This window comes from Papio anubis, chromosome 7 (genome assembly GCF_008728515.1).
Source record: "Papio anubis isolate 15944 chromosome 7, Panubis1.0, whole genome shotgun sequence".
In the NCBI taxonomy this organism is placed as follows: domain Eukaryota; kingdom Metazoa; phylum Chordata; class Mammalia; order Primates; family Cercopithecidae; genus Papio; species Papio anubis.
Genome location: NC_044982.1, coordinates 73,743,370 through 73,769,177, shown reverse-complemented (window position 1 = coordinate 73,769,177; position 25,808 = coordinate 73,743,370). Strand labels below are relative to the sequence as shown.

The following is a 25,808-nucleotide window of genomic DNA, read 5'->3' as shown; positions in this document are numbered from 1 at the left end:
GACTGGGCAGGCATTTGTTGCCCTTCCAAATTGTCCTTCCAATGCCCAGACTTCAGGGTTGATTCCCTCCCCAAGTAGGGGACAACAAATGGGTAACTTGTTCCCCATATTCATGTAGATAATGGCTCCAGCTTTGGCTAATATATCCCTCCTTAATACGAGTGTGGGACTTTCAGGCATAACAAGAAAGGCATGTGAAAAGAGCAAAGTCTCCCAGTTACAACTGAGGAGGTGGGAGAAATACCTGGTTACAGGCTGTCCCAGGATTCCTCAGATGGTAACGGACCTTGAGGACAGTCGTCCATGACAGGAGATTAACACTGAGAAAACCGCACCAGTATCAGGAGGAAGTCAATTTCCTGGCCCTCAATGGTTAAATGTACCCGGGGCTCAGTGAGGGTGATGACAAGAGCTGGTGCTTGCCCTGGGTACCCTCAGTCCTGTTGTTGGATCATCTGGTTGGGGGCTTCTGACCCAGAGAACCTTCATCCTCTGGGGCAGTGCACCTTCCAGTCATTGCCTCGGCATAGTGGACGTGGACAAGGGGGCAGCTTGTTTCTCATTGGACAGTCTTTTTTAAAAGTGTCCTTGTAAACCACACTGATAATAAGCCCTACCAGGTGATTGGCCTGCTCCATTTTCTGTCCTCTCTGAACCACCAAGGTTTGTCTGTCTGAGGGCCATGATTAAGGCTGCGGCCTTTCTTTGATCTCGCTTTTCCTTTTGGGCCGTTCCTCTTGGTCCTTATTATAGGACACTGAGGTTGCCAGGTTTAATAATGCCTCCAGATTTTGTTTAGGGCCCAGGGCTAGCTTTTGGAGCTTTCTTCTGATATCTGCGACTGATTGGGTAATAAGCTTATCTTTTAGAATCAGTTGACCCTCAAGTGATTCAGGTGACAGGGGAGTATATTTTCCGAAGGCCTCCCGTAGGAAGGCAGAAGGGTTTTCTTCCTTTCCCTGAGTTATGGTGGACATCATTGAATAATTCATGGACATTTTCCTAATTCTCCCTAGTCCTTCTAGAACACAGGTCAACAGATGCTTATGACTCCAGTCCCCATGATCTCAGTCAAGGTCCCAGTGGGGATCCATACTGGGGATGGCTTGCTGACCGATAGAGAATTTGTCCCTTTCCTCAGCTGTCATTCTATCATTTACTTGACTAAGATACCAGGTATCTCCAAACTCTTGGGCTGCAGCTAAAGCCGCATTCTTTTCATTAAAGGTCAGGGTTTGGTCTAACAATAGCATGACATCTCTCTAAGTGAGATCAAAGGTTTGCCCTAGTCCCTGTAGGACATCTATGTACCTATCAGGATCATCTGAAAACTTCCCCAGGTCTGCCTTGATCTCCTTTAAATCAGAGAGGGAGAAAGGGACATGTACCTGGGTTGGGCCAAATTCCCCCCGCCCCCACAGCTTGAAGGGGACATAACCGATAGCCTAGGGGTTTTTGTGGTCCTTTGGAGATGTCTTTGCTTATGTTCTTCTGGGCAGGGGAGATTAGAGGAGGATTATCATTAATAGGAAGGGGAGCTATAGGGAGGCTAGGATATGGGGGTAAGCTGAGAGGTCCTCCTGTGGGATGTAAATTGTAAGCTTTGCATAGTTGTGTATTCTCCTTCATTGAAAAGAAAGCTTGGACATAAGGTATTTCACTCCATTTGCCTTCCCTCTTACAGAAAAAGTCAAGCTGCAGGATAGTATTGTAATTTGTACTTCCCTCAGGTGGCCATTTTTCCCCATCAGAGAGAAAATATTGGGGCCAAGCCACAGTGCAGAAAAAAGAGCTGTCTCTTTTTCAGGGTTTGTGGGTCAAATTGGTCCCAATGGCGTAGGATGCATTTCAAGGGTGAGCCTGTTGATGCCTGAGTGTGTCCCATCTGAAAGACAAAACCACCTGCAGTTATGGTTTGTTTGTTTCTCCTCCTGCCCAAGAACCCACAACGGTCCCTGGACCCTGCTGATCGGAATAGTTGTGCTCACCAACACAGCAGCAGAAACACTAGATTTCCTCCTAGGCCACAAGGAGGACTGACGAAGGTTGTATTTAGTGGCCCTTACTGACACATTCTCAAAACCTGCACCCTTGCCTGTCCTCCTAGACCACAAAGAGGCCCGAGAAAAATTGGATTTAGTGGCTCTTACCACCGCATTCTCAAAACCCTGTTAGAGTCCTAAGCATTCTTCTGTTAGTATTGGGACCTTACCCCTGTCCTATAAAGATGTTATGTCCCAAAAATGAAGTGGAGGGCCATACTCTGAGGGAGGGAAGGGATCTCCAGGGTTGGAAGAGTGATGCCTTTTGTCCTCACTTATATGAACAGGAAGGGTACAATTTCTGAGGCTCCTCATATCCTAGCTTCAGGCATAGCTTTTGTTAGGCCTGCTAGTCTGAGGCGGGATCCTAAAATTCCCGATAGTACCCCCTAAAATGGGGCTTTGGGCAAAACTTATGTCTTTCTCATTGGTGAGCCTGGGTGCCTAAAAAAGGTAACAGAGTCCTGGAGTTTATACTATAAATCATTCTTATAAGAGAAACTAGAAAAGCACCAGAAACAGGGAGTGGTTTTTAGAAGCGGGGCTAGCCTCGGAGAAGAGGCGAGAGGAAGTTTGTGTGGCAGGCATTAGGACCCGGGGGCAAGGGTCAGGACAGATAGGATAGAGGGGCGAGTCTTGCTTGGGCGACCTGCCTTTTAGAGTTCCACTCATGGCTGCAGGGTCAACCAACTTGTTGTCGGGACCCTGGAGCTCAATGGCTTTCCTCTCTGTCGACCCTTGGCTCAGCCCAGAAGTATAGGAAAAGTGGAAGCTGGTTCCAGGCAAGCGAACTCTCCCAACTCAAGAGTTGGGGCTTGTTAGAGAGCCCTTTCCCAGAAAGCCTGACACCCGTGCCTTTAGTCTGGCAGCCACGCTAGTTGCTTTTAACTGGTCGACAGGTGCCCAGTATTTAGCCCCCGAATTCTAAGGAAAAATAGGACAGAATAGCAAGCGAAAGGGATCTGATGGTACTGACTGCTTGGTGATAGGCAATAGTCTTACCACTTGGCGATAGGCAATAGTCTCACTGCTTGGCGATAGGCAGTAGTCTCTTTGTGGTTACCAAAATGTGTCCAGAATTGGTGGGTTCTTGGTCTTGCTGACTTCAAGAATGAAGCCGTGTACCCTTGCAGTGGGTTTTACAGTTCTTAAAGATGGTGTGTCTGGAGTTTGTTCCTTCTGATGTTCAGATGTGTCTGGAGTTTTTTCCTTCTGGTGGGTTTATGGTCTCGCAGGCTTCAGGAATGAAGCTGCAGACCTTCCCAGTGAGTGTTACAGAAAGGCGGCATGTCTGAAGTTGTTCATTCCTCCCATCCAGAGTTGTTCATTCCCCCTGGTGGGTTCATGGTCTCGCTGGCTTAAGGAATGAAGCTGCAGACCTTCACGGTGAGTGTTACAGCTCATAAAGCAGTGCAGACCCAAAGAGTAAGCAGCAGAAAGATTTATTGCAAAGAGCGAAAGAACAAAACTTCCACAGCATGGAAGGGGACCCAAGCGGGTTGTCACTGCTGGCTTGGGCAGCCTACCTTTATTCCCTTATCTGACCCCACCCACATCCTGCTGATTGGTCCATTTTACAGAGAGCTAATTGGTCCATTTTACAGCGAGCTGATCAGTCCATTTTAGAGAACTGATTGGTCCATTTTGACAGAGTGCTGATTGGTGTGTTTACAATCCTCTAGCTAGACATAAAAGTTCTCCAAGTCCCCACTAGGTTAGCTAGGTACAGAGTGCTGATTGGTGCATCCACAAAACTTGAGCTAGACACAGAGTGCTGATTGGCATGTTTACAAACCTTGAGCTAGACACAGAGCACCGATTGGTGCTTTTACAATCCTTTAGCTAGACATAAAAGTTCTCCAAGTCCCCACCAGATTAGCTAGATACAGAATGCTGATTGGTGCATCCACAAACCCCCAAGATAGACACAGAGTGCTGATTGGTGCATATACAATCCTCCAGCTAGACATAAAAGTTCTCCAAGTCCCCACCCAACTCAGGAACCCAGCTGGCTTCGCCTAGTGGATGCCACACTAGGGCCGCAGGTGGAGCTGCCCGTCAGACCCACGCCATGCACCCACACTCCTCAACCCTTGGGTGGTCAATGGGACCAGACACTGCGGAGCAGGGGGTGACGCCTGTCGGGGAGGCTTGGGCCACACGGGAGCCCACCAGGCCGGAGGGGATCGGGCATTGCAGGCTGCAGTTCCCGAGCCGTGCCCTGTGGGGAGACAGCTGAGGCCTGGTGAGAATTCGAGTGTGGCACGGGTGGGCTGGCAGTGCTGGGGGACCCAGCACACCCTCTGCAGCTGCTGGCCCAGGTGCTAAGCCCCTCACGGCCCGGGGCCAGCGGTACTGACTGGCCACTCCAAGTGCAGGGCCCGCCAAGCCCGCGCCCACCCAGAACTTGCGCTGGCCCCTGAGCGCCACACATAGCCCCGGTTCCCGCCTGTGCCTCTCCCTCCACACCTCCCCCTCCACACCTCCCGCAAGCAGAGGGAGTCAGTTCGGGCCTTGGCCAGCCCAGATAGGGGTTCCCACAGTGCAGCAGCGGGCTGAAGGGCTCCTCAAGTGCGGCCAGAGTGGGCGCTGAGGCCTAGGAGGCGCCGAGAGCGAGCGATGGCTGCCAGCATGCTGTCACCTCTCAATATGTTTTCATTTCTCTTGGGTATGTATTCAAGAGGAAATTGCTGGATCATACAGAAATTCTATGTTTAACTCTTTGAGGAAATGTCATACGGTTTTCTCATGTGGCTGCACCATTTTGCAATCCCACTGATGGATGAGGGTTCCAATTTCTCCACATCCTTGTTAACACTTGTTATTTCCTTTTTAGCCATCCTACTAGGGGGTGAAGTAATATCTAATTATGCCTTACATTGGCATTTTTCTGATGACTGATTATGTTGAGCCTTTTTAAATTTTTTTGCCATTTGTATGTGTTTGGAGAAATGTCTATTCAAATACTTTGTCCATTTAAAAAATTGAGTTACAGGTCTCGAATTTTCTCCCATTCTGTGGTTTTTCTTTTCACTTTTTATGGTATACTTTGAAGTGCAAAAGCTTTAAATTTTGATGAAGCCCAAAAGTTGCATATACTTTTGTGTCATAAATAAGAAGCCATTGCCTACGAAGTCTAAAGCTGTTTCTATTTTTGATGTTATATCTACAAAACCATTGTCCCGAACATGATGAATATTTACCTCTATATTGTCTTCTAAGATTTTTATAGTTTTAGCTTTTACATTTAAGAGTATGACCCATTTTGTGTTAGTTTTGTAGATGGTGTGGAATAGGGGTTCAATTCATTCTTTGGCATGTGGATATCCAGTTGTCTCAGCACCATTTGTTGAAAAGACTATTCTTTCCTGACTTAATTATACCAGAACTTTTTAATTTTACTTATTTTATTGAAAGGTATCCTATATTTAATCTTTATTATGCCATAATTAACTGTAAAATAAGTCTTTTATGGCATAAATTAGTCTTGATTGTATGAACATTATCTTGTCTACGCTATTACACCATCAGAACACTAGGTGATATTTTGTTTCTACATTGAACTTGTTATTATGTGAAGTCACCTTCCCAGAGAAGCTTTATTGAAAACCCAAACTAAAATAACTCCCCAGCTACTTTTGTCATATTACCCTATTTTATTTTATAGCTTTTATCACTGTCTGATATTTTCTTGTATATTTCATGTTTTGTTTCCAGCCTCTCATCACTCACATGCATACAAATGTGAATGTAAGTTCTATGAAAGTAGATATTTTATGTATCTTGCTCACTGCTATATCCCCACCACTGAGAGCACTGCTTGGCAAATAAAAGGCACTCAATACGTACATTTGGATGGACAGATCAATACTCGAATAATGATTATTACCACACCCCACTTGAACTTCCATCTTGTTTTAAAATGTTACAAAAATTATGCCTTCTTGGTCTTTTAAAATGTGTGCTCCCCAGCCTGTAATGCCTATCCTCTCTTCTCTCCACCTTTCTTACCTTCAGCAACTTTCACAGCCTGGTTCTAGTACCATAAATCCTAATCTGCCTGCTCCAGTTAATAATGATCTTTTTTATTCTCAAACTCAGTGCCTATAGTTTAGCATATATATCAATCACACCTTACATTTGGGTCATGGCCTCACTATTCTCAAAGCACATTCACCTCCCTTACCTTATTTGGAACATACTACAACCTGATGGGTTAGGTCTTACCTAAAACCTTTGCCTTGTATTTATTTCTCTCACGTTGAGGAATCAGTCTTCTCTTTGCCACCAGCTCTTAAGAACAGGTACATTTTATTACATGCCTCTTATCCACTAACGCTAATTCTGTAATGAAAAGTATGAAGTTTGGCACATAAATGATGCCCAATAAATGCTTATTGCTATGAAAATTATCATTTCCAACCTTCCCCCACAAAACAATGATTTCAAAGCAGCCAGACAAATGCATCTTCTAAAGAAGCATAGAGGTACCAGTATAGCCTCTCATTTTTTCCACTGACTCTATTTCTTATTAGACTATAGCTTCAGGCATTAACATTATCTGTACCTGAATACCTTATACCTTCCAACTAATCATCACTGTTTTGCTTTATTATGTGTGCTTTTTGGAAGCAGAGTTTCTTTTTAGCTTAGCACAATGCCATATGTATTAGAATCATTAATTAGCAAATGACCTATTTGATAAAAATGACAAAAAAGAGTAAAATCACCAAATACTGGATCCAAATGACCTCATACATAATTGCACTGGAAATTCTGGAGGTCATCAAGAAAATACTAGTAACATAAAGATATAACTGGATGAAAAGATCTATTCATTGATTCACTCATTTCTTTTCAGTCATTTGATAAAAATAAGAAGTAATTGATCATCAACAATTGTGGTCTCTTGGCTACCAATTTCACTCCAGAATTACAACGTAAAATTTCTATTAATATTTTTATACTTTAAAAAGTCTACTCAGCTAGATTAATCATCTTATCTAAAAACTAAGTTTCTTTATTTCCTGTAGACTAGTGTTCTCAAACTTTAGCATGTATTGGAATCACTTATAGGGCTCGCTTCTTAAACCATAATTCATTGGGCATCACCCCAGAATTCCTGATTCAGAAGATTTATAGTAGCATCAGAGAATTTGCAGTTCTAAAGTTTCTGGGTGATGTGAATACTGCTTGGCCTGAGCACTGTACTCTGAGGACCCTTGTTGTAGAAAATCTGGTCATAGGTAGCAGACAAAGAGCAGACAGCAAAACACGTGGAAAATTTTAGGAAACTGTTACAACTATGGGATGGAGCTGCTCTCTGGACTTTTTTTTTTTTTTTTTTTTTGAGACAGTGTCTGTCTTGAAGCCCAGGCTGGAGTGCAATGGCACGATCTCAGTCCACTGCAACCTCCACCTCCTGGACTCATGTAACTCTCCTGCTTCGGCCTCCTGAGTAGCTGGGATTACAGGCACCCACCACCACACCCAACTAATTTTTGTATTTTTAATAGAGATGGGGTTTCACCGTGTTGGACAGGCTGGTCTTGAACTCCTGACCTCAGGTGATCCACCTGCCTCCTCCTCCCACAGTGCTGGGATTACAGATGTGAGCCACCGCGCCTGGCCCCTCCTGATAATATTTAAACTGGAAGTCACCTGTGTTCGTTCATGCTTCCCTTCTCTCTGTATGTTTCCTCACTCCAACTAGATTGAAGGCAGGTACATAATCATATAGGGAGATTGTACCTTCTTTGTTGTGCTTGCCACATAGAAGCCATGCTCAACTGATATTAAACTGTTCATCAGTTTAGAAGGTGAAGTCTAAAAGTGGGAATTGCTTCATAGGCTGTTTTTTTTTTGTTGTTGTTGTTGTTTTTTAATGTAACAGATCAGCTAAAGTCCCACCACTTTGTTCATATTGGCCTGCCTAATGATGTTTAATCAACCTACAAAGTTAAATTATGTAATAAATGTTGGAGACAAATTACTTTGGAGTTTCTCAGTTAAATTTGTTTCTTTCTGTTTTTAATATATACTTCGTTTTGGTGATTTCAAAGTATTATTTTCCTTCTCATCTCTCTTTTTTCCTAATCTGATTCTTTTTTTTTTTTTGAGACAGAGTCTTGCTCTGTCACCCAGGCTGGAGTGCAGTGGCATGATCTTGGCTTGCTGCAAGCTCTGCCTCCCAGGTTCACGCCATTCTCCTGCCTCAGCCTCCCGAGTAGCTGGGACTACAGGTGCCCCCTACCTCGCCCAGCTAATTTTTGTCTTTTTATTTTTTAGTAGAGACGGGGTTTCACTTGTTAGCGAGGATGGTCTTGATCTCCTGACCTCGTGATCTGCCCGCCTCAGCCTCCCAAAGTGCTGGGATTACAGGTGTGAGCCACCGCACCCAGCCTCTGATCTGATTCTTACATCTCATTTGCTGTAACAGTTGTTGGTGTAAATGAAGTTGTTCTTTTATTATAAGCTTATTTATATCCTTTTATAAACTGTATGACATTAAATGTCAAGTATGTGTATACAAGTAAATATAAGTAAATATCTATGTAATATGTTTGCTTATATGCACATATTTGATACATAATGAAGACTAAATACCAGTGTTGAAAGTCTTAACTTCAATGGTGTTAAACTGAAGCCAATGTGAAGAATAATATTGCACATTTGTTCAATAATATGATTGGTTTAAACAGTTTGAAAAAGTGACAGAGGAAGTCAGTAGAGGAATAAAACCCAAGTAAACCAAAAAACACCCCTGTGCATTGCCACTGGTAAATTGAAAATCAAATTGACAGTTTGCAAATGTGAAACAAAAGTCTTCAGCCTATTGGTAACTACCTTATAATGTGGATCAGAGATCATTATAAGGGGGGGAAAAGACACATAATGACCTCCATACTAATAGATTTAACCTGGCAAGATGAAATTGCCTAAAGATTAGCAAATTATAGGCAAATATGAAAGCATTTGGAATCCCTTTCTTAGGCATATTGATAGTTGTGTTTTTCTTTCTTTTTAAATTTTGTTTCCCTCTTCTTTATAGTTTTCTGGGAAGGCAATATGACTTGCGTGGGAACCAACATGATCTCATTAGATGTCAAGGAAAATGCATAAAAATGGCAATAATGAAAAGCATTTCAAACTTTTCTGTGTCCAACTTCCTTTTCTAACTGTTTCACTCTCTCTCCCCAACACACCAGGCATTCCCACTGCCAGAGGCTACTTACTTGTTTTCCATTTTAACATACCTCTCAGCCTTCTACCCATATAACCACCACTACCCATCTTGGTCCATCTGGTTCACACCATTCCCCTGAAGATTTCATTGACTCTTTTAATAGCAACTTGCACATACTTCTGTTAGCACCTTCCTCTCTGAAGTATACTTGATATTACACTTATTTGTATAGTTTACTTCCAGTAGACTCTCAACTTCTTAAGGGAAAAAGGGAACTTGCTCCTTTTTGAAGCCTTCGTTCCTGAAACAGTGCCTAGCATATGGAAAGTGCAGTACACGTTTGAGGAGATCAGGGAGGTAGGGATGTGTTTGTCTTATTTCTGTGCTTTACTTAGGTTATTTACCTTGAGTTTCTGTTTCAAAGCACATTTTCTCTGAAATGAAGCCAAAAATAGTTATAATAATTGTTTGTTAATATCTATGCATATTTATGGAAATAATATAAACTACTGATTCTAAGAAACATTGCCAGCAAATCTACTGACTTTATTTATTAAGCATTTGTGATTATAAATGCATATGTATATTTTAATGGCTGTCATGGAAGCCCATTTATGTAGAAGAATGTTATTTTATTAATTATATCTTCTAGGTATAAAAAAGTACTGAAAAATATGCTGGCCATGTAAAATTTCCAATTTTCCCCTCCTTTTTAAAAGTAGCATTATTTCCCAAGTGCACATGTAGGATAAATTTTTAATTCAGAATGTAGACTAAGCCCTTTGTTCATTTAAAGTAAAAAAACCAAAAAAACAAAAAAAACCCTGCAGAATTGTGAATATCCAAAAGTCAGATATTGAATATCAACAGTAACTGCCTTCTCAGTTTTTAAACCACTGTATTCATCTTGATTGATTCAAATTAAGATAGGAGTGGGGATCACCTAGATACTTAAATACTGGATACATTCTAGATACTTATAAAAAAATTTATGGCCAGTGATCTTTATGAAAAATTTCTCCCAGCAACCTCACGTGTCCTGTTTCAGAACTTTGAAAATGCCTATAAGGTGAATGAAGTCTATTTGTGGTGCTTTGCAAATGTTACCTGATGTGGCCTGTGCTAACTCTGCACATATCTTTAGTGCCATCTATTGTAAATTTTCATTCGGCTAAGAATTTTGGGACTTTTTGTTGGCTTAAGAAATACAGTTATTATGCTAGTTGACTTTATTTTAAAGAGAGTTTTACAGAATTCAGTTCTGTGGCACAGAAACATCTCTTTTGATTTTTCTAGGCCTTGACTCTTAACAAGTTAACAAAACAGAAACAAAACCCCAAATCCTTAATATTAATATTTAGAGTACTCACTTGGGCCAGTTTCATTTAGCCATAATGTTATCTTGAAGTGTTTAATATTGGGCCCCAAATTGGCAGGTATTAGGTGGCCTTCATAGTATGACTTGCCCAAGAGTTGTTCTAGAGCAAGAGATAAATTGAAGGGTGTGTGTGGATGTGTGTGTGTGTTTGTGTGTGTGAGAGAGAAGAGACAGAGAGGGAGAGAGAGAAAGAGAACATGCGTGTGGGGTTGAGGGGAGACATTTGACAGGGTTGTAGAAGAGATGGAAACAATGCCTGTTGTCTTAGTAGGCTTAAGTTTTATCTTTCAATGTCTTAGGCATTTCTCCTCATTCAGCACTGAACCAATTAGTAGCAGCAGTAAAGAAATTTGTCAGACATAGTGGTTATATCAGGACTTATATAGGAAAATAGTAATGAACTCTAGGAAAATAAATAAGGATAAGTTCAAGAAACATAACTGAAACTGCTGCACTGGTATAAATTGAATAATAAAATTTCTAGTCATATTTTGCCGTAAATAGAGGTTTGGGAATTTGTCATTCTCTTTATTTAAAATTCAGAAATATTAAAGGTACAGAGTTCTCTCATTACAGAAATAATAGAATTCCAGCCATTACTGAGTTAGGGTCATTTAAATGGCTATAGCATGCATTGTATCAATAAGTGGAACATCTGTATGAAATGTCCACCTGCTGATCTAATACCCCCACTCCATGCACATTTCAGCGTACCACACTTAATCATTTTAAGATTTCTTCTAATGAAGCCTTATCTAGATTAACATTTTAAGCACAAATACTTTCAGGCATTAAAACTCTCACACTAAATGAAATTGCATTGTCTTGTTTACCCTTGTTGATTAATAAGCAATCTGTTAACTGTTAGAACAGTCCAATTGTGGCAGTAGAAGGACATTAGTAATTCAGTGATGTTTGTGGATATAATCATCATTTCTCCTGAAGGCTCCGAATTAGAATATCACTTACATACTATCCGTAGGCAAAGAAAGGATATAATATTTTTAGACATGTGTACCCACTATTTTGCTTGAATCATTCAGTTTAGGGTCACTGCAGCAATACAAATGCTTCTGGGGGCAAAATGGTATTTTGATACATGCATGTCCTTCTTAAATTGTGTGAATGTCTATTAAAAGAAACACGGCAACCAACAAATAGTGCAGTAATAATCCAGTATCTTAATTTTTGCTTTCAGAACATTATTGCTCTGTTAATCAAGCTTCGGAAGAGGAATATTTCTTATCTTTTTTTTTCAGATAATAGATTTTATATATAAAAATTCTTTGCAATCTTATTTAACTTGTTCTCAGCCAGTAGAAAACTGAACTTTTTGCCTCCAAAGAATGTAGGAGTAAATTTGGAAAAATTCTGTTTCTTTTCAGAGGATTTTTGTATCTTTTGTGTTTCCTTTGACCTTATGTCAAAGCATTTCAATCTGTTTGGCATTCATCTGACCTAAGTGATTTATTTCATCAGACTGGAAATTGTTAATTACTCAGGTGTCAAGGGGGACCCTACATTTCAGAGGGATAAATCAGTGAAAAAGTGTGGAGGAATGGTATGCAGCTAAATTCTTTAGCATATTGGGCTTCTGTAGAAGGCCTCCATTCTAAAAGGGACATCAGAGCTCTTCTTATTGTCCTATTGTTGGTAGCTAAGTGTATCACTACAATTTGAAATTATGGTGGAAGAAGGTGTTTCATGTTTTAGGGAACTTTGCCGTATAAACACTTATAGATTGGTTGCTCTCTATGTTGCAGTCCCTCTGTCGTGAAATCAAGCAACGACGTCGAGGAGTTGCCTCCATTCTGCGACTATGCCAGCATCTTTTGGATGACCGGGAGACTTGCAATCTGAATGCAGACCACCAGCCCATGCAGCTGATCATTGTAAATCTTGAAAGAAGGTGGGAAGCCATTGTCATGCAAGCCGTCCAGTGGCAAACACGTCTACAAAAGAAGATGGGAAAGGAATCTGTGAGTGATGTTTTTTTTTAAGCATCATGGTCTCTCATTTTCTCAGACAAAAAATAATTCTTTCAGGCTTGGAAACTGTGTTCATCTTATAAACGGTTTTACTAACAAAGTGGTTTTGCCCTCTTACAAGTGGTTTTAAGTAACTAAAGCTAGTAGTTTTACTACTAACTAGCTGTCCACTAAATGAAACTCCATTTGTTGTAACACTGACATTTATTTGCCTTGCTAAAATGCTTTTAGTGTATCTCATTGTCTTTTTGAAAAAAATCACATGGAGGTTTTGCTTAACCTTACCAACCTAAGCCATTAATTCTTTCAATCATTCCTTCACTACCAATATTCATTAATCATACAATAACCCATGAATATTTTGCTAGAAAGTAGCTTAGTACTGTCAGAGCATATGGAGCAATGTGTACGCTCTGCAGATAATACAATGAAATAAAGTATATTGTTTACCTTTCCCTGACATGACATAACATCATCTATTTGTACACTAATCTCCTAGTGTTCCTGCTTAGAGCTTCTTCTGATAGTTTCATTGCTGAGAATTGGCAAGTTTCCTCTTAGAGTTTTAATGCAGTGCTCAAAGTGGTGAGTAGAGGTTCCTTTTAAGGATTTTCCAAATTGAGTACGGGTTTAAGCTGTTGCTAGATGAAGGAAATAGATATAACTAGAAGTTGTATCATTGTAATATACAATGCATATTTGTCCAGAGAGCCTTCATATCCTTTAAGAAAGGATTTATCGATAAAAAGATTGCATACTCCAAATGACCTTGAGGTCAGTGTCTATTAGTTGAAGGCCCAACTCCCATGTTTGACTTATATAAATGGAATACATACATACATACATACATACATATATACATAGAATGGGAAGTTTTCCTTATATGTTTATATTTTTCAGTTCTGTAACTTTGGAATGTTCAGGACCCAAAATTGAAAAATCAAATGTAAAAATCATGCTGCTGAAAAATTCTTTCCTCCTATGAATTCTGATTTTAAGGAAGCCTTAATATCTGCTCTCTGATGCGTTTGGCACTTGGGACTGGGAACAGAAGGGACAATGAATCAGCAAGCCATCTAATTCTTTTTGTATCTGTAGATATATTGAGTCTAGGGGGTGATTTTATCCTCAATAGTTCTGTTTAATTGTTTTAAGCTGAACTGTTAAATTTCTTAAGACTTCTAAGTTATTACTAGTAATCAGAGTCAACATAATTAGATGTCTTTTCTTGAAATGACCTGTTTATTGTAAAGCTATTTAGCTGGCATGTTTTTTGTTTGTTTTGAGAGTGTTTGGAGGGGCAGATGAGATTATTGTTATTACTTTCTATACTTTTAAGCCTGTAATAGTGGTAGTGGCCATAAGATATATGCAAAAATCAACTGCAGCAGGAAAAGTTGTGAAATTTTGGAAGCATTCAGGAGTCATGCTTTGGAGGAGTCAAAGTTGCGTTTCTTTGAGGATTTATTTGAAATCGTATGATCAGGGGTTCTAGAGCAGTTCTCTGCAGACTACATGTAGACATTTTTATCCTTTTTTTTTTTTTTTTTTTTTTTAAGGATGGGATCTTGCTCTATTTCCCAGACTGGGGTACACTGGCCTGATCATAGCTCACTGCAGCCTTAAACTCCTGGGCTCAAGTATCCCCCCACCTCAGCCTCTCAAGTAGCTAGGACTACAGGCATATGCCACCATACCTGCCTAATTTTTATTTTACTTTTTGTAGAGACATGGTCTCACTATGTTGCCCAAGCTGGTCTCAAATTCTTGGCGATCCTCCCACCTTGGCCTCCCAATGTGCTGGGATTGCAGGTGTAAGTCACTGCACTCAGCCTTTTATCCTACTTCTATGGTAAAGGCTAGCTTTAGCTTTGAGGAAACCCTGGCTGCTTCTTAAAGGTTCAAACTACTACATACAGGCAGATTCAAATTGCAAACAGAGAAAGGTGTTTCCTTTTGTTTACGTTGACTGCTGAATGTGTAGACTGGAAAAATGAAGGTAGCAAATAAGGTCCTTTCTGCTGAAAAAAAGTTGAAAATCACTGTTGGAAAAGGAATGAAGAGAGTGAACTAATGCCAGCAAATACTGTAAGCACAGGGTACATCATTCAGTGGGAGATATTTCTCTGCTTCTTTTCTCTGTTGGTTGAGTGAAGAGTCCAAGTTGCTTTGAAGTTGCCAATGTGGGAGGCTGCCTTTGCAGATAATCAGAAACCTCTAAGTTGGCTCTTCAGTTATCATATGTCCCCATTCCCATTTCATCCTTGCTTGTGCATTGGGACTTTCACTTCTTGATATGGTTTGTCTGTGTCTCCAACCAAATCTCATCTTGAATTGTAGCTCCCATAATTCCCAGGTGTTATGGGAGGGACCCAGTGGGAGATAATTGAATCATGGAGGTGGTTTCCCCCATACTGTTCTTGTGATAGTGAATAAGTCTCATGAAATCTGATGGTTCTATAAGGGGAAACCCCTTTCACTTGGTTGTCATTCTCTCTTGTCTGCTGCCATGTAAGATGTGCCTTTTGCCTTCCACCATGATTGTGAGGCCTCCCCAGCCACATGGAACTGTGAGTTCATTAAACCTCTTTTTCTCTATAAATTACTCAGTCTTGGATATGTCTTTATCAGCAGTGTGAAAACAGACTAATACACTGCTGTATTCCCCCAGGGCCTGGGAAATACTTGGACATAGTAGGTCTACAAATAAGTATTTGCTGAATGAATGAGTACATGTGTTCATTTAATAAATTTTGTTTCATTCTGGCATTTGATTTGGAGTTACTGTATATTCTAAATTTTTACATTTTTTCACAAAGTAGCTGAGTGCTATGTTTCTATAAGAACACCAAGAAGATGATCTTTAATCTGTCTTGTTTAATAAGGCTTCCCCAGACTCCCAGACCTGTTTCCTAAACTCAAGGAGACTGTCAGTCTCTGAGTGGAGTCTAAGGAGGCTAAAGTGGCTAACATTGCTACAGGGCAGAATGCCAGAGAGGAAAGGACTACACAGACTAGGCACACCGGAGATATACAGAGGGATGTTCTCAAGTACTCAGCAGAAGGAACCACCTAAAAGGATTAGAGGGAACAGTCCCTGGAGCTTGCACAGAGCTAGAAATGGTTCCCTTGTCCCTCACTCGTAGTAGAAACCCTCATCATTCACAAGGCATGTGATAGGGTACCAAGAAAGGTTTTTGCCTTAGTAATGGGGCAGACTTAGACTAAGTGCTGCTGTGGTCTTACCCAAAAAAACTTAAAAGCAAGACCCGAAAGGACCAAACTGTTTCAAAGTAATTTTACTATACTCCCAGGACAAAGCTCAAGAATATTTATAGGAATACAAATATCCAGCATACAACAAGATAAAATTTATAAAATTTGTAGTGTCTGACATCCAGTCTAAACCTACCAGGAATGGAAAGAAGCAGGAATAGTCAGCTGATGAGGAGAAGAATATTAATCAATATAAACTGATCCAGAAATGTCACAGAGTATAGAATTGGTAGACAAAAACATTAAAAGTTATTATACCCACATTCCATATGTTTAAGCTGCTGGAAAATATATTGATCATATTAAGTAGAGACATTAAAAAAATCTGTACCTGAAATCACATTATAAAGAGGAAAGCTATCATTACTGAGATGAAAAATACACTGGATGAGATTAACAGCCAATTAGACATCACAGAAGAAATAATTTGTAAACCTGAAAACATAGCAATAAAAATTGTGCAAAATGAAGCAGAAAGAAAAAAAGACAAAACAAAATAAAAACAGAGCATCAGTGATTTCTGAGGTATCTTCAAGCAGCTTAATTGAAGATTAGAATTAGAATCCCATAATAAAAGGAAGGTGGAAGCTGGGTGCTGTTGCTCACATATGTAATTCCAGCACTTTGGTAGGCTGAAGTGGGAGGATTCCTTGAGGCCAGGAGTTCAATGACAACCTGGGCAACATAGCGAGACCACGTTTCTACAAAACAATACAAAAAGTAGGCAGGCATGAAGACACATGCTTGCAGTCCCAGCTACTTGGGAAGCTGAGGCAGGAGGATCACTTGAGCCTGAGAGGTTGTGGCTGCAGTGAGCTGTGTTTGTGCCAGTGCACTCCAGCCTGGATGACAGAGTCAGACCCTGTCTCAGAAAAATAAAAATAGAAAGATAGTGGAACAAAATAACCTAGAATTATATATACAGAGAAAATATCATTCAAAAAGGAAGATAAAATAGTTTTCATTCATTAAAACCTGAAAATATTCATTACCCATGGACCTGTACCACAAGAAATGTGAAAGAGAGTCCTTCAACCAAATGGAAAATTCTATCAGATGGAAACCTGGAGAGGCACAAGGGAATGAAGAAGACTGAGAGTAACTGTGTGGGTTATTGTGAAATATTTTTTGTATTATTTAAATCTCTAAGTGGTAATAGGCTGCTTAAATCAAGTTAATAACAGCTTATTGTCTATTTATAACATATGTAGAAGTCAAATGTATGACAACAATATCACAATGGCCAGGAAGCAAGAAATGGAACTATGTGGTTTTTATTCTATGGGAGGTAGTATAATATCATTTAAAGTTTTTTTTTTAAAAGGGGATTAAAGAAAAAAATAGACATGTGATAAGATAAAATATATGCTTTTGGGTTTTTGTTTGTTTGTATTTTTAGATATGGGGTCTTACTCTGTTGCTCAGGCTGCAGTGCAGTGGCACGATCATGGCTCACTGTAGCCTTGACTTCCTGGGCTCAAGCAGGTCTCCTGCCTGAGCCTCCAAGTAGCTGAGAATACAGGAGCATGCCAGTATACCCAGCTAATTTTTCTTTTTCTGTAGAGATGGGATCTCGCTATGTTGCCCAGGCTGGTCTCAAACTCCTGGCCTCAAGCAGTCCTCCCACCTTGGCCTCCCAAAGTGCTGAGATTATAGGCATGAGTCATCATGCCTAGCTTATAACTCTTTAAAAACATAACAAAAAGCTATAATTAATAGGCCAACAGAGGAAATGAATAGAATCATTTAAAAAAAATGAAAGAAAAAGGGAATAAAAAATAGATACAATAAATAGAAGAATAGCAAGATGGAAGACTTAAAACAACTGCATAAATAATCCTGTTAAATGGGAATGGACTAAAAGCCCCAATTAAAAGGCAACAATTATCAGATTGGGTTTATAAAGCTCCACTAAGTTACATGTTGCCTATGAGAAACCCAATTTAGGCCAGATGTGGTGACTCACACCTGTAATTTCAGCACTTTGGGAGGCTGAGGCAGCAGGATCACTTAACCCCAGGAGTTTGAGACCAGCCTGGGCAACATGGTGAAACCCCGTCGCTACAAAAAAATAAAAATAAAAAATTAGCCGGGCATGGTGGCAGTGCACCTGTGGTCTCAGCTACCCACTACTCAGGAGGCTGAGGTGGGAGGATCACTTGCGCCCAGGAGGTTGAGGCTACCATGAACAGTGTTTGTGCCCCTGTACCCCAGCCTGGGCAACAGAGTGAGACTCTGTCTCAGCGCCAAAAAAAAAAAAAAAAAAAAGGAAACCCACTTTAAACATAAAGATATAATAAAGCAAAGAGATGGAAAAATATATATTAAGCTAACACAAGCAGAGTTGGAGTGGCTGTGTTAATAGTAAACAATGTAGATTTCAGAGCAAAGAATATTACAAATTATAAAGAAGTGCATTCTTAATGATTAGATGCCAATTAATCAAGAGGACATAACATTACTAAATGTTTATGCTCTAAAACAGAGCTTTAAAATACATAAAGCAGAAATTGATACAACTGTGAGGAGACAAAAAAAAAACAGACCATTTTGGGCAGAGATTCTAATACTTTTTCTTAATAGCTGATAGAGCAGAAAAGTCAGTAAAGATGTAAAAGACTTGGAATGATGGAATTATACTATAAAGCAATTTAATTGGCACTTAAAACACTCTATCCAAGGCTTTTATCAAAAAGACAATGAATAACAATTGTTGGTGAGGTGAGGGTGTAGAAAAAAGGGAACCCTTGTCCACTGTTGGTAGGAATGTAGATTGGTGTAGCCTCTGTGGGAAACAGTTTGGAGGTTCCTAAGGAAAGTGAAAATAGAACTACTATATGACCCAGAAATCTGCCTTGTGGGTCTATACCCAAGAGAAATGAAATCGCTGCCTCATAAGGATGTCTTTACTCACATGCTCATTGCATCATTATTTATCATAGCCAAGATACGGGAACAACTGAAGTGTCCATTAGATGAATGGAAAAATAAATTGAAAAAAAAAAAAAAATATATATATATATACATGCTTATACACATACATACACACAATGTAATATTTGGCCTTAAAAAAAAAAAGGAGATCCTGCTATTGGTGAAAACATGGATGAAACTGGAGGACATTACACGAAGTGAAATAAACCGGACACGGAAAGAAAAACATTACATGATCTCACTTATATATGGAATCCAAAAAGAAAAAAATGAAAGAAACAGAGAATCTAAAGGTACCAGAAATCAGGTACAAGGGAAATGGGATGATGTAGGTCAAAAGGTATGTAGTTGGAGTTATGGTCCGATTAAAAAATCTAGAGATCTAATGTACAATCTGAGATGATGGATATGTAAATTGGCTTGAATATAGAAGTCACTTCACTACATATATGAAAACATCATGTTGTACACAATATATACATGTAAAAATCAGTCATGCCATCCAGCAGCAGCAGAATATACATTCAATTGCACACCTAACATCTACTAAAACTCTCTTCTGAGCCACAAAACAAGTCTTAAATTTAAAAGAATTCAGCTAGGTGCAGTGGCTCATGCCTGTAAGCCCAGCACTTTGGGAGGCTAAAGCAGGCCGATGGCTTGAGCCTGAGACTAGCCTGAGCAATATATCAAGACTCCATATCTATTATTTTTTAATTAAAATAAGTCATATCATACAAAGTATGTTATTTGACTATAATAGAATTAGCTTAGAAATAAGTAATAGCAATATATTTGGAAAATCCTCAAATACGTGGAAGCTGAATAACACACTTATATACAACTCATGGGCCAAAGAAGAAATGAAAAGGAAATTAGAAAGTATTTTTAACTGAATAGTAACAAAATATTAAAGTCTGTGGGTTGCCACCAAAACAATGATCTTAGTTTTCACCTTATGAAACTGGAAAGAGAAGACCAAATTAAACCCAAAGTAAATAGGAGAAAGAAAAGAATAAAATTAGAGCAGAAATCAGTGAAATAGAAGACAGAAAAAGTAATAAAGAAAAAAATCAATGAAATGAAAAGCTGGGGTTATTTTTGAGAAGACTAATGAAATTGATAAACCTCTAGCCAGACTGATTGGGAGAAAAAAGAGAAGAAATAAATTATCAGTATCAGGAATAAGAGACAGACATCACTACAGCTTCTACTAATAGTAAAAGAAGACTATCAGCCAAGATCACGCCATTGCACTCCAGCCTGAGCAACAAGAGTGAAACTTAGTCTCAAAAAAACAAAAAAAAAAAAAAAAGGAAAGGTATGAAGATAATTTTATGAATAATCTTTTATCTACTAAATACATTGAGTCATTAGTTTAAAACCTCCCTAGAAAGAAAATTTTCAGACCTAGTTGGTTTTATAGGTGAATTCTACCAAACATTTAAAGAATAAATAATATTAATTTTATGCAAAGTTGTCCAGAAATTGAAAAGGAAAGAATATTTTTCATTCTCATTCCTTGGGCAAGCATTACCCAGATGTCAAAAAGGCAATACAAGAAAACTGCTGGATGATATCCTTTATGAATGTCAATAAAAAGATTCTTAACAAAATTTTATCAAATCAAAAAGTATATAAAATAGAAACTACATCATGATATTGTGAGGTTTAGCCTAGAAATACAGAGTAGTTTAATACTTGAAAAAAATCGATGTAATTCATCATATTTGCACACTAAGAGAGCAAAACCATTTGATTATCTCAATGCCGAAAAAGCATTTGCCAAAATCCAGTATCCCTCTCGATAAAAACTCTCAGAAACCTAAGGAAACAATGTCCAGGTGTGGTGGCTCAAGCCTGTAATCCCAACACTTTGGGAGGCCGAGGTGGGTGGATCACTTGAGGCCAGGAGTTTTAGACCAGCCTGGCCAACATGACGAAACCCCATCTCTACTAAAAATAGAAAAACTTAGCTGAGCATGGTGGTGTGCACCTGTAATCCCAGCTACTCGGGAGACTGAGGCAGGAGAATTGCTTCAACCTGGGAGGTGGAGGTTGCAGTGAGCTGAGATCATGCCACTGTGTTCCAGCCTGGGTGACAGAGAGCAACTCTGTATCAATAAAAGGAAGGAAAGGAAGGAAGGAAGGGAGGGAGGGAGAGAGGAAGGGAAAGAAAAAGAAAGGAAGAAAGGAAGAAAAGACCTAAGGAAAAACTTAATAAAGGGGATCCACAGCTAATCAACAGTTAACATCATACTCAATAGTAAAAAATAGAATACTTCTCTAAGATCAGGAATAAGGCAAAGATATACAATTTCACTGTTTCTGTTCAAAATTGTATTGGAAGTTTTAGCCCGATCAATAAAGCAAGAAAAAGAATTTAAGACATACCATTTGGCAATTAAGAAGCAAAATTATTTTTACTCAGAGATTCCATCACCATCTATGTAGAAACTGCTACAAAACTACAAAAAGATACTAAAACGAATAAGGGAACTTAACAAGGTTATAGGATATAAAATCAATATATAAATGTCAATTATATTCTAGATACTATTGATAAATAATCATAAATTGAAATTTTTAAACATTCAATTTATAATATTAATAGTACATGAAATGCTTAGGGATGTATCTAGCGATAGATACGGAAGAACTGTATGCACACAGCTACAAAATACTGCTGAGAGAAATTATTAACAAATAATAACTAAATCAATAATAGACTATACTGAATTCATGGATCAGAGGACACAATATTAAGATATCAAATCTCCCAAAATTTATCTATAGAATTAATGTAATCCCAATGAAAATCTCAGTGGTTTTTTTTTTTTTTTTTTGGTAAAAATTTGTAAGCTGATTCTAAAATTCATTCGGAAATGCAAAGGACATAGAATACCCAAAGCAACTTTGAGAAAGATGAGTTAAATTGGAGGATTTATACCTCCTGATATCAAGAGTTATAATAAAGCTACAGTAGTCAAGAAAGTACGGCATTGCTGTCAAGGTCAACAAATACATCAATGGAACAGAATAAATATTTCAGAAATAGAGCTACACATAAATGGTCAATTGATTTTTAACAAAAGTACAAAGGCAATTCAATGGAGAAAGGATAATCTTTCAACAAATGATCCTGGAACAATTGAATTTCCATATGCACAGACATAGATTGATCTATATAATGTACCATATAAAAATTAGCCAAAATAAGTAATTGACGCAAATGTAAAATGTAGAAAATTTTAGAAAAAAAAAATCATAGCGTGAAATCTTTGTGATCACTGGAGCAACTACAAAGGGTAATGAGAAATCTTTTGAAAGTGATAGAAATATTCATGATCTTGTTTGTAGTGATCATTTTGTATGTGTATTCTTATATCAAAACATAAAATTGTACACTGTAATATGAATAATTTATTTAAATTATACCTCAATAAAACTGTTAAAAAAAAAACACATATTCAGAATTTTAGTTACAAAGGAGTTGGTAGATTACCCTGAAGCCTGGCAGTGAGTATCACTGTCTTGGAATAAGTAAATGAAAATGGGCATTTCTTTTCTGAAGAACCAAACAATACTAATAACAGCTAACATATCGCACTTGGTATATATCAGGCAATGTTAAGTCCTTTAAGGTTCTTAATAACCATATAATTTACGTGCCATTATCCTCTATTTTACAGAAGAAAAAAAATTAAGGCAAAGAAAATTTCGGCAGCTTTTCCCGAGTTACCACCTGGTTTGTAACTCATTTGAGATTTGAACCTGGGAGTTCTGGCTTCAGAGTCAGTGTCCTGAATCAACATCCTAAACTGCCTCTCTAGGGCAAAGCCTTCTTTAATGATAAGAATGGTACATATGCAGTCACTTTTAAATCAAGTAAATGAACAAGACTTTTATAAATACAAATTAAGTGACTTAGATTTGGAAATTAGGTGATTCTATTTTCAATATATTTTGGGAAGTTATGGATCAAATTTTCTTATCACATGTGACATATGGAGAAGTTTTAATTGTCAAAAATTATATCTAAATGGACTATGAAAAGCAATAATTTCTTATGAGAACTTTAAGAAAAAGGAGTAAGCAAGCACTTTCCCTTTTAAAATGCTAGAGAAAATAGAGAAGAGGATTTGGGCTGCTGTGTGAATTGGCTGACCACTGATAGTTCACTGACACTTATTTAAGCATTTCCTCGAAGTACATGGGACTTTCTTATTAAATTCACACATGCCTTACAGAAACTCATGACATTTATGGAATTTGTAGTAAGAAGGACAGTTTTCCAGCAGTGATTTGTATATACCACAAATCAAAGTTCTCTTCTCAAATGCCATCTTAACAAACTTCTCTACTGAACAGGTTCAGTCTAGTATACGCAATTTCCTCAGGGGAATCTGCATAATTGCTATCACAAGAGGGTGTTAGACGTTGTGAGGAGACATGTTTCTCAGTTTTTAATTTTTTTCCATATTAGTTTTATTTGTCTAATTTACTGCTGAAGATCCCTCTAAAAAGCCATGTGGCATATCTTAAGTGTCACTCACCAAGAGAGTCGGGCTGTTGTATTACTTGCTAACAGCATTGAACATGTACTGTTTCTCAGTTGCTGTGTTACCACTTTTAATACATTGTGTTATTTCATCTTCATAACAACTGAAGATGAAGAAACTAAATTTTTGGTAGATTAAATAAATTATACAAAGTTATATAGCCAGCAGGTAGAGAAAGATGTGGATGCAGGCATATCAGACTCCAAGATGTAAAGTTCTTTTAGCTCTTAAAGGGTTTATTGATAACGATTTCTTGCCTTTCTTCCCACTAAGACTACTTTGGTTGTTTAGCCTATCTGTGTTAATGATTTATATTGTTATTCTTTTTATTGGAGACTGCCTGGAATTCCTTTTTGAATTGAATACAAGAAGAATCATATAAATGATTGATAGCACAGTAATTTTCGTTAATATACTATTTTCATTAGTCAGTTCTAAGGACTTTTGCATGACATATTAAAGATCTGCAGACTCAAGTTAGACTGGATTGAATTAGAGAACACCATTTGGAAATAAATCCAATGCTTCCCTCCATACTTGTTCGTTGGCTCTTTTTTCTCTATTACATGTCCTTCCAATGAAAATTGGCTCTTACATAAAGAGTTGGATTCATCAGAAGAAATACATGAATAGAGTTAACTATTGGTATTATTTGGAAAAATTTCAAACCCAAGAATGAGAAATAACTAAATAAATAAAGTAAATCTTGAGAGGGAAAACATTTCTTTTAAATAATTGAAGTTAAAAATTAAATTTTGAATTGAGAAAGTTTAAATAATTAAATGATAAGTTACAGTTTAGATCTTTTTTATTTTTTATTATTTTTTGTTGTTGTTGTTGAGACAGAGTCTTGCTCTGTCGCCCAGGCTGGAGTGCAGTGGCACAATCTCGCCTCACTGCAAGCTCCGCCTCCCAGGTTCACGCCATTCTCCTTCCTCAGCCTCTCCAGTAGATGGGACTACAGGCGCCTGCCAACACGCCCGGCTAATGTTTTGTATTTGTTAGTAGAGACGGAGTTTCACCATGTTAGCCAGGATGGTCTCAATCTCCTGACCTCGTGATCCGCCTGCCTCGGCCTCCCAGAGTGATGGGATTACAGTTGGGAGCCACAGCGCCCAGCCTACAGTTTAGATTTTTAATATGTATTTTTATGAATGAAATACTTTGGATAATGGCATCATATATGATCATTCAATGTTTTTTACTTTTAAAATATTATCAAAAGTAATAGAATGAGTCCTATGTAAAACTCTCTTGAGTTTCCTGTTGGCAATTTTCTTGAATCCAAAGACAAAATTGAAGGGAAAAATGATCTGACAGTTAATATATGTGTGAATCTTATTTGGACAAGTACTTGCAAAGTGTTGTAAATATAAGGCTCTTTGAGTGTTGGTTGAAAATAGTATGGGATTTTGCCATAAATATCCTTGCTCTGCCAGTCTTTGAAAGATCTTTGTACAGGACAACTTCTTTCTCTCACAACTTTCCCAGTTCAGATTCTTACATCATCTGCACCATATAAATGAATGCTATACTTATTTGGAGACAGTCAAACCAACCAAGACATAAACTAATAAGTAAAAGGACACAAATTTCTCTTTAGTTTTCAGAAATATGAGAATGTGATTTAAAAAAATAACTGGTGAAGACACAGGTATCATTCTCAGAAAATGAAAATGTTTTGACAAAGTGTTGTATTACATTTATTGATGATGTCCCCAAGTAATATCCAATTCAGTCCTCGATTTTTTAAGAAAATGTTCTGGGGTCATTTCTAACAACTGAGGACGCCACTGCCCTTGGGTGGGTGCATCTGGGGAGACAGTAACAATGCATGAAACAACCCTGTATGCAGACAGATTTTTCCACAAATGCCAGCAGCGTCCCCATTGGAAAACACTTTGCTCTGTAACCATTTTGGTGCACTCTTACTTTCATGTTCATGCTGAGGACAGATCTCTGATAATATACATCTGTAAAGTACTCAATACAGCTCTACTTAGCCCTCTGAGGGACCCAAACCTTTATCTTAAGAGCAAGAAAAATTTACCTTTCCTATCTGTTTCCTTACCTCTCTAACTCTCATATAAGGCTTCTGAATGGTCCTATCACTGTTTTCTGATTTCAGACAAGTAGTTAGTAGCAAGTAAATTATTCTTGCTTTTCAAGTAAATGTTTTAAACAGAAATAATTTGGATTCCTTTGAAATATTTTTATTTCAATGAGTGTGTTTTTGAATCCTTTGTGAATTTAGGGTTTTAAGTTTTTATTCTTTGTACAAATGTATTTTTTTCTTTTGCCCTGGCACTCCAGAACTCCAGCATTGAAAACAGAACGTTGTGTCCAGAGAAACCTTACACATTTATTGGCCCCAAAAGTACATAACACATCTAGCCACATAATTGAAAATAATAAGGCCACGATAAATGGGATGGCCCCAGG

At 38.3% G+C, this 25,808-nt stretch overlaps 1 protein-coding gene across 7 annotated transcripts in view; it reads left to right on the top strand.

Annotated features, from left to right (window-relative positions):
* AKAP6 (A-kinase anchoring protein 6) overlaps window positions 1-25,808 on the top strand; it is a 643,647-nt gene that overhangs the window by 567,450 nt on the left and 50,389 nt on the right. For all 7 annotated transcript variants that reach the window (XM_021941105.2, XM_021941106.2, XM_021941109.2 and 4 more), the window contains one exon: window positions 12,370-12,585. In XM_021941105.2, coding sequence (XP_021796797.2) covers window positions 12,370-12,585 — 216 coding nt within the window. The remainder of the gene's footprint in view (window positions 1-12,369; window positions 12,586-25,808) is intronic.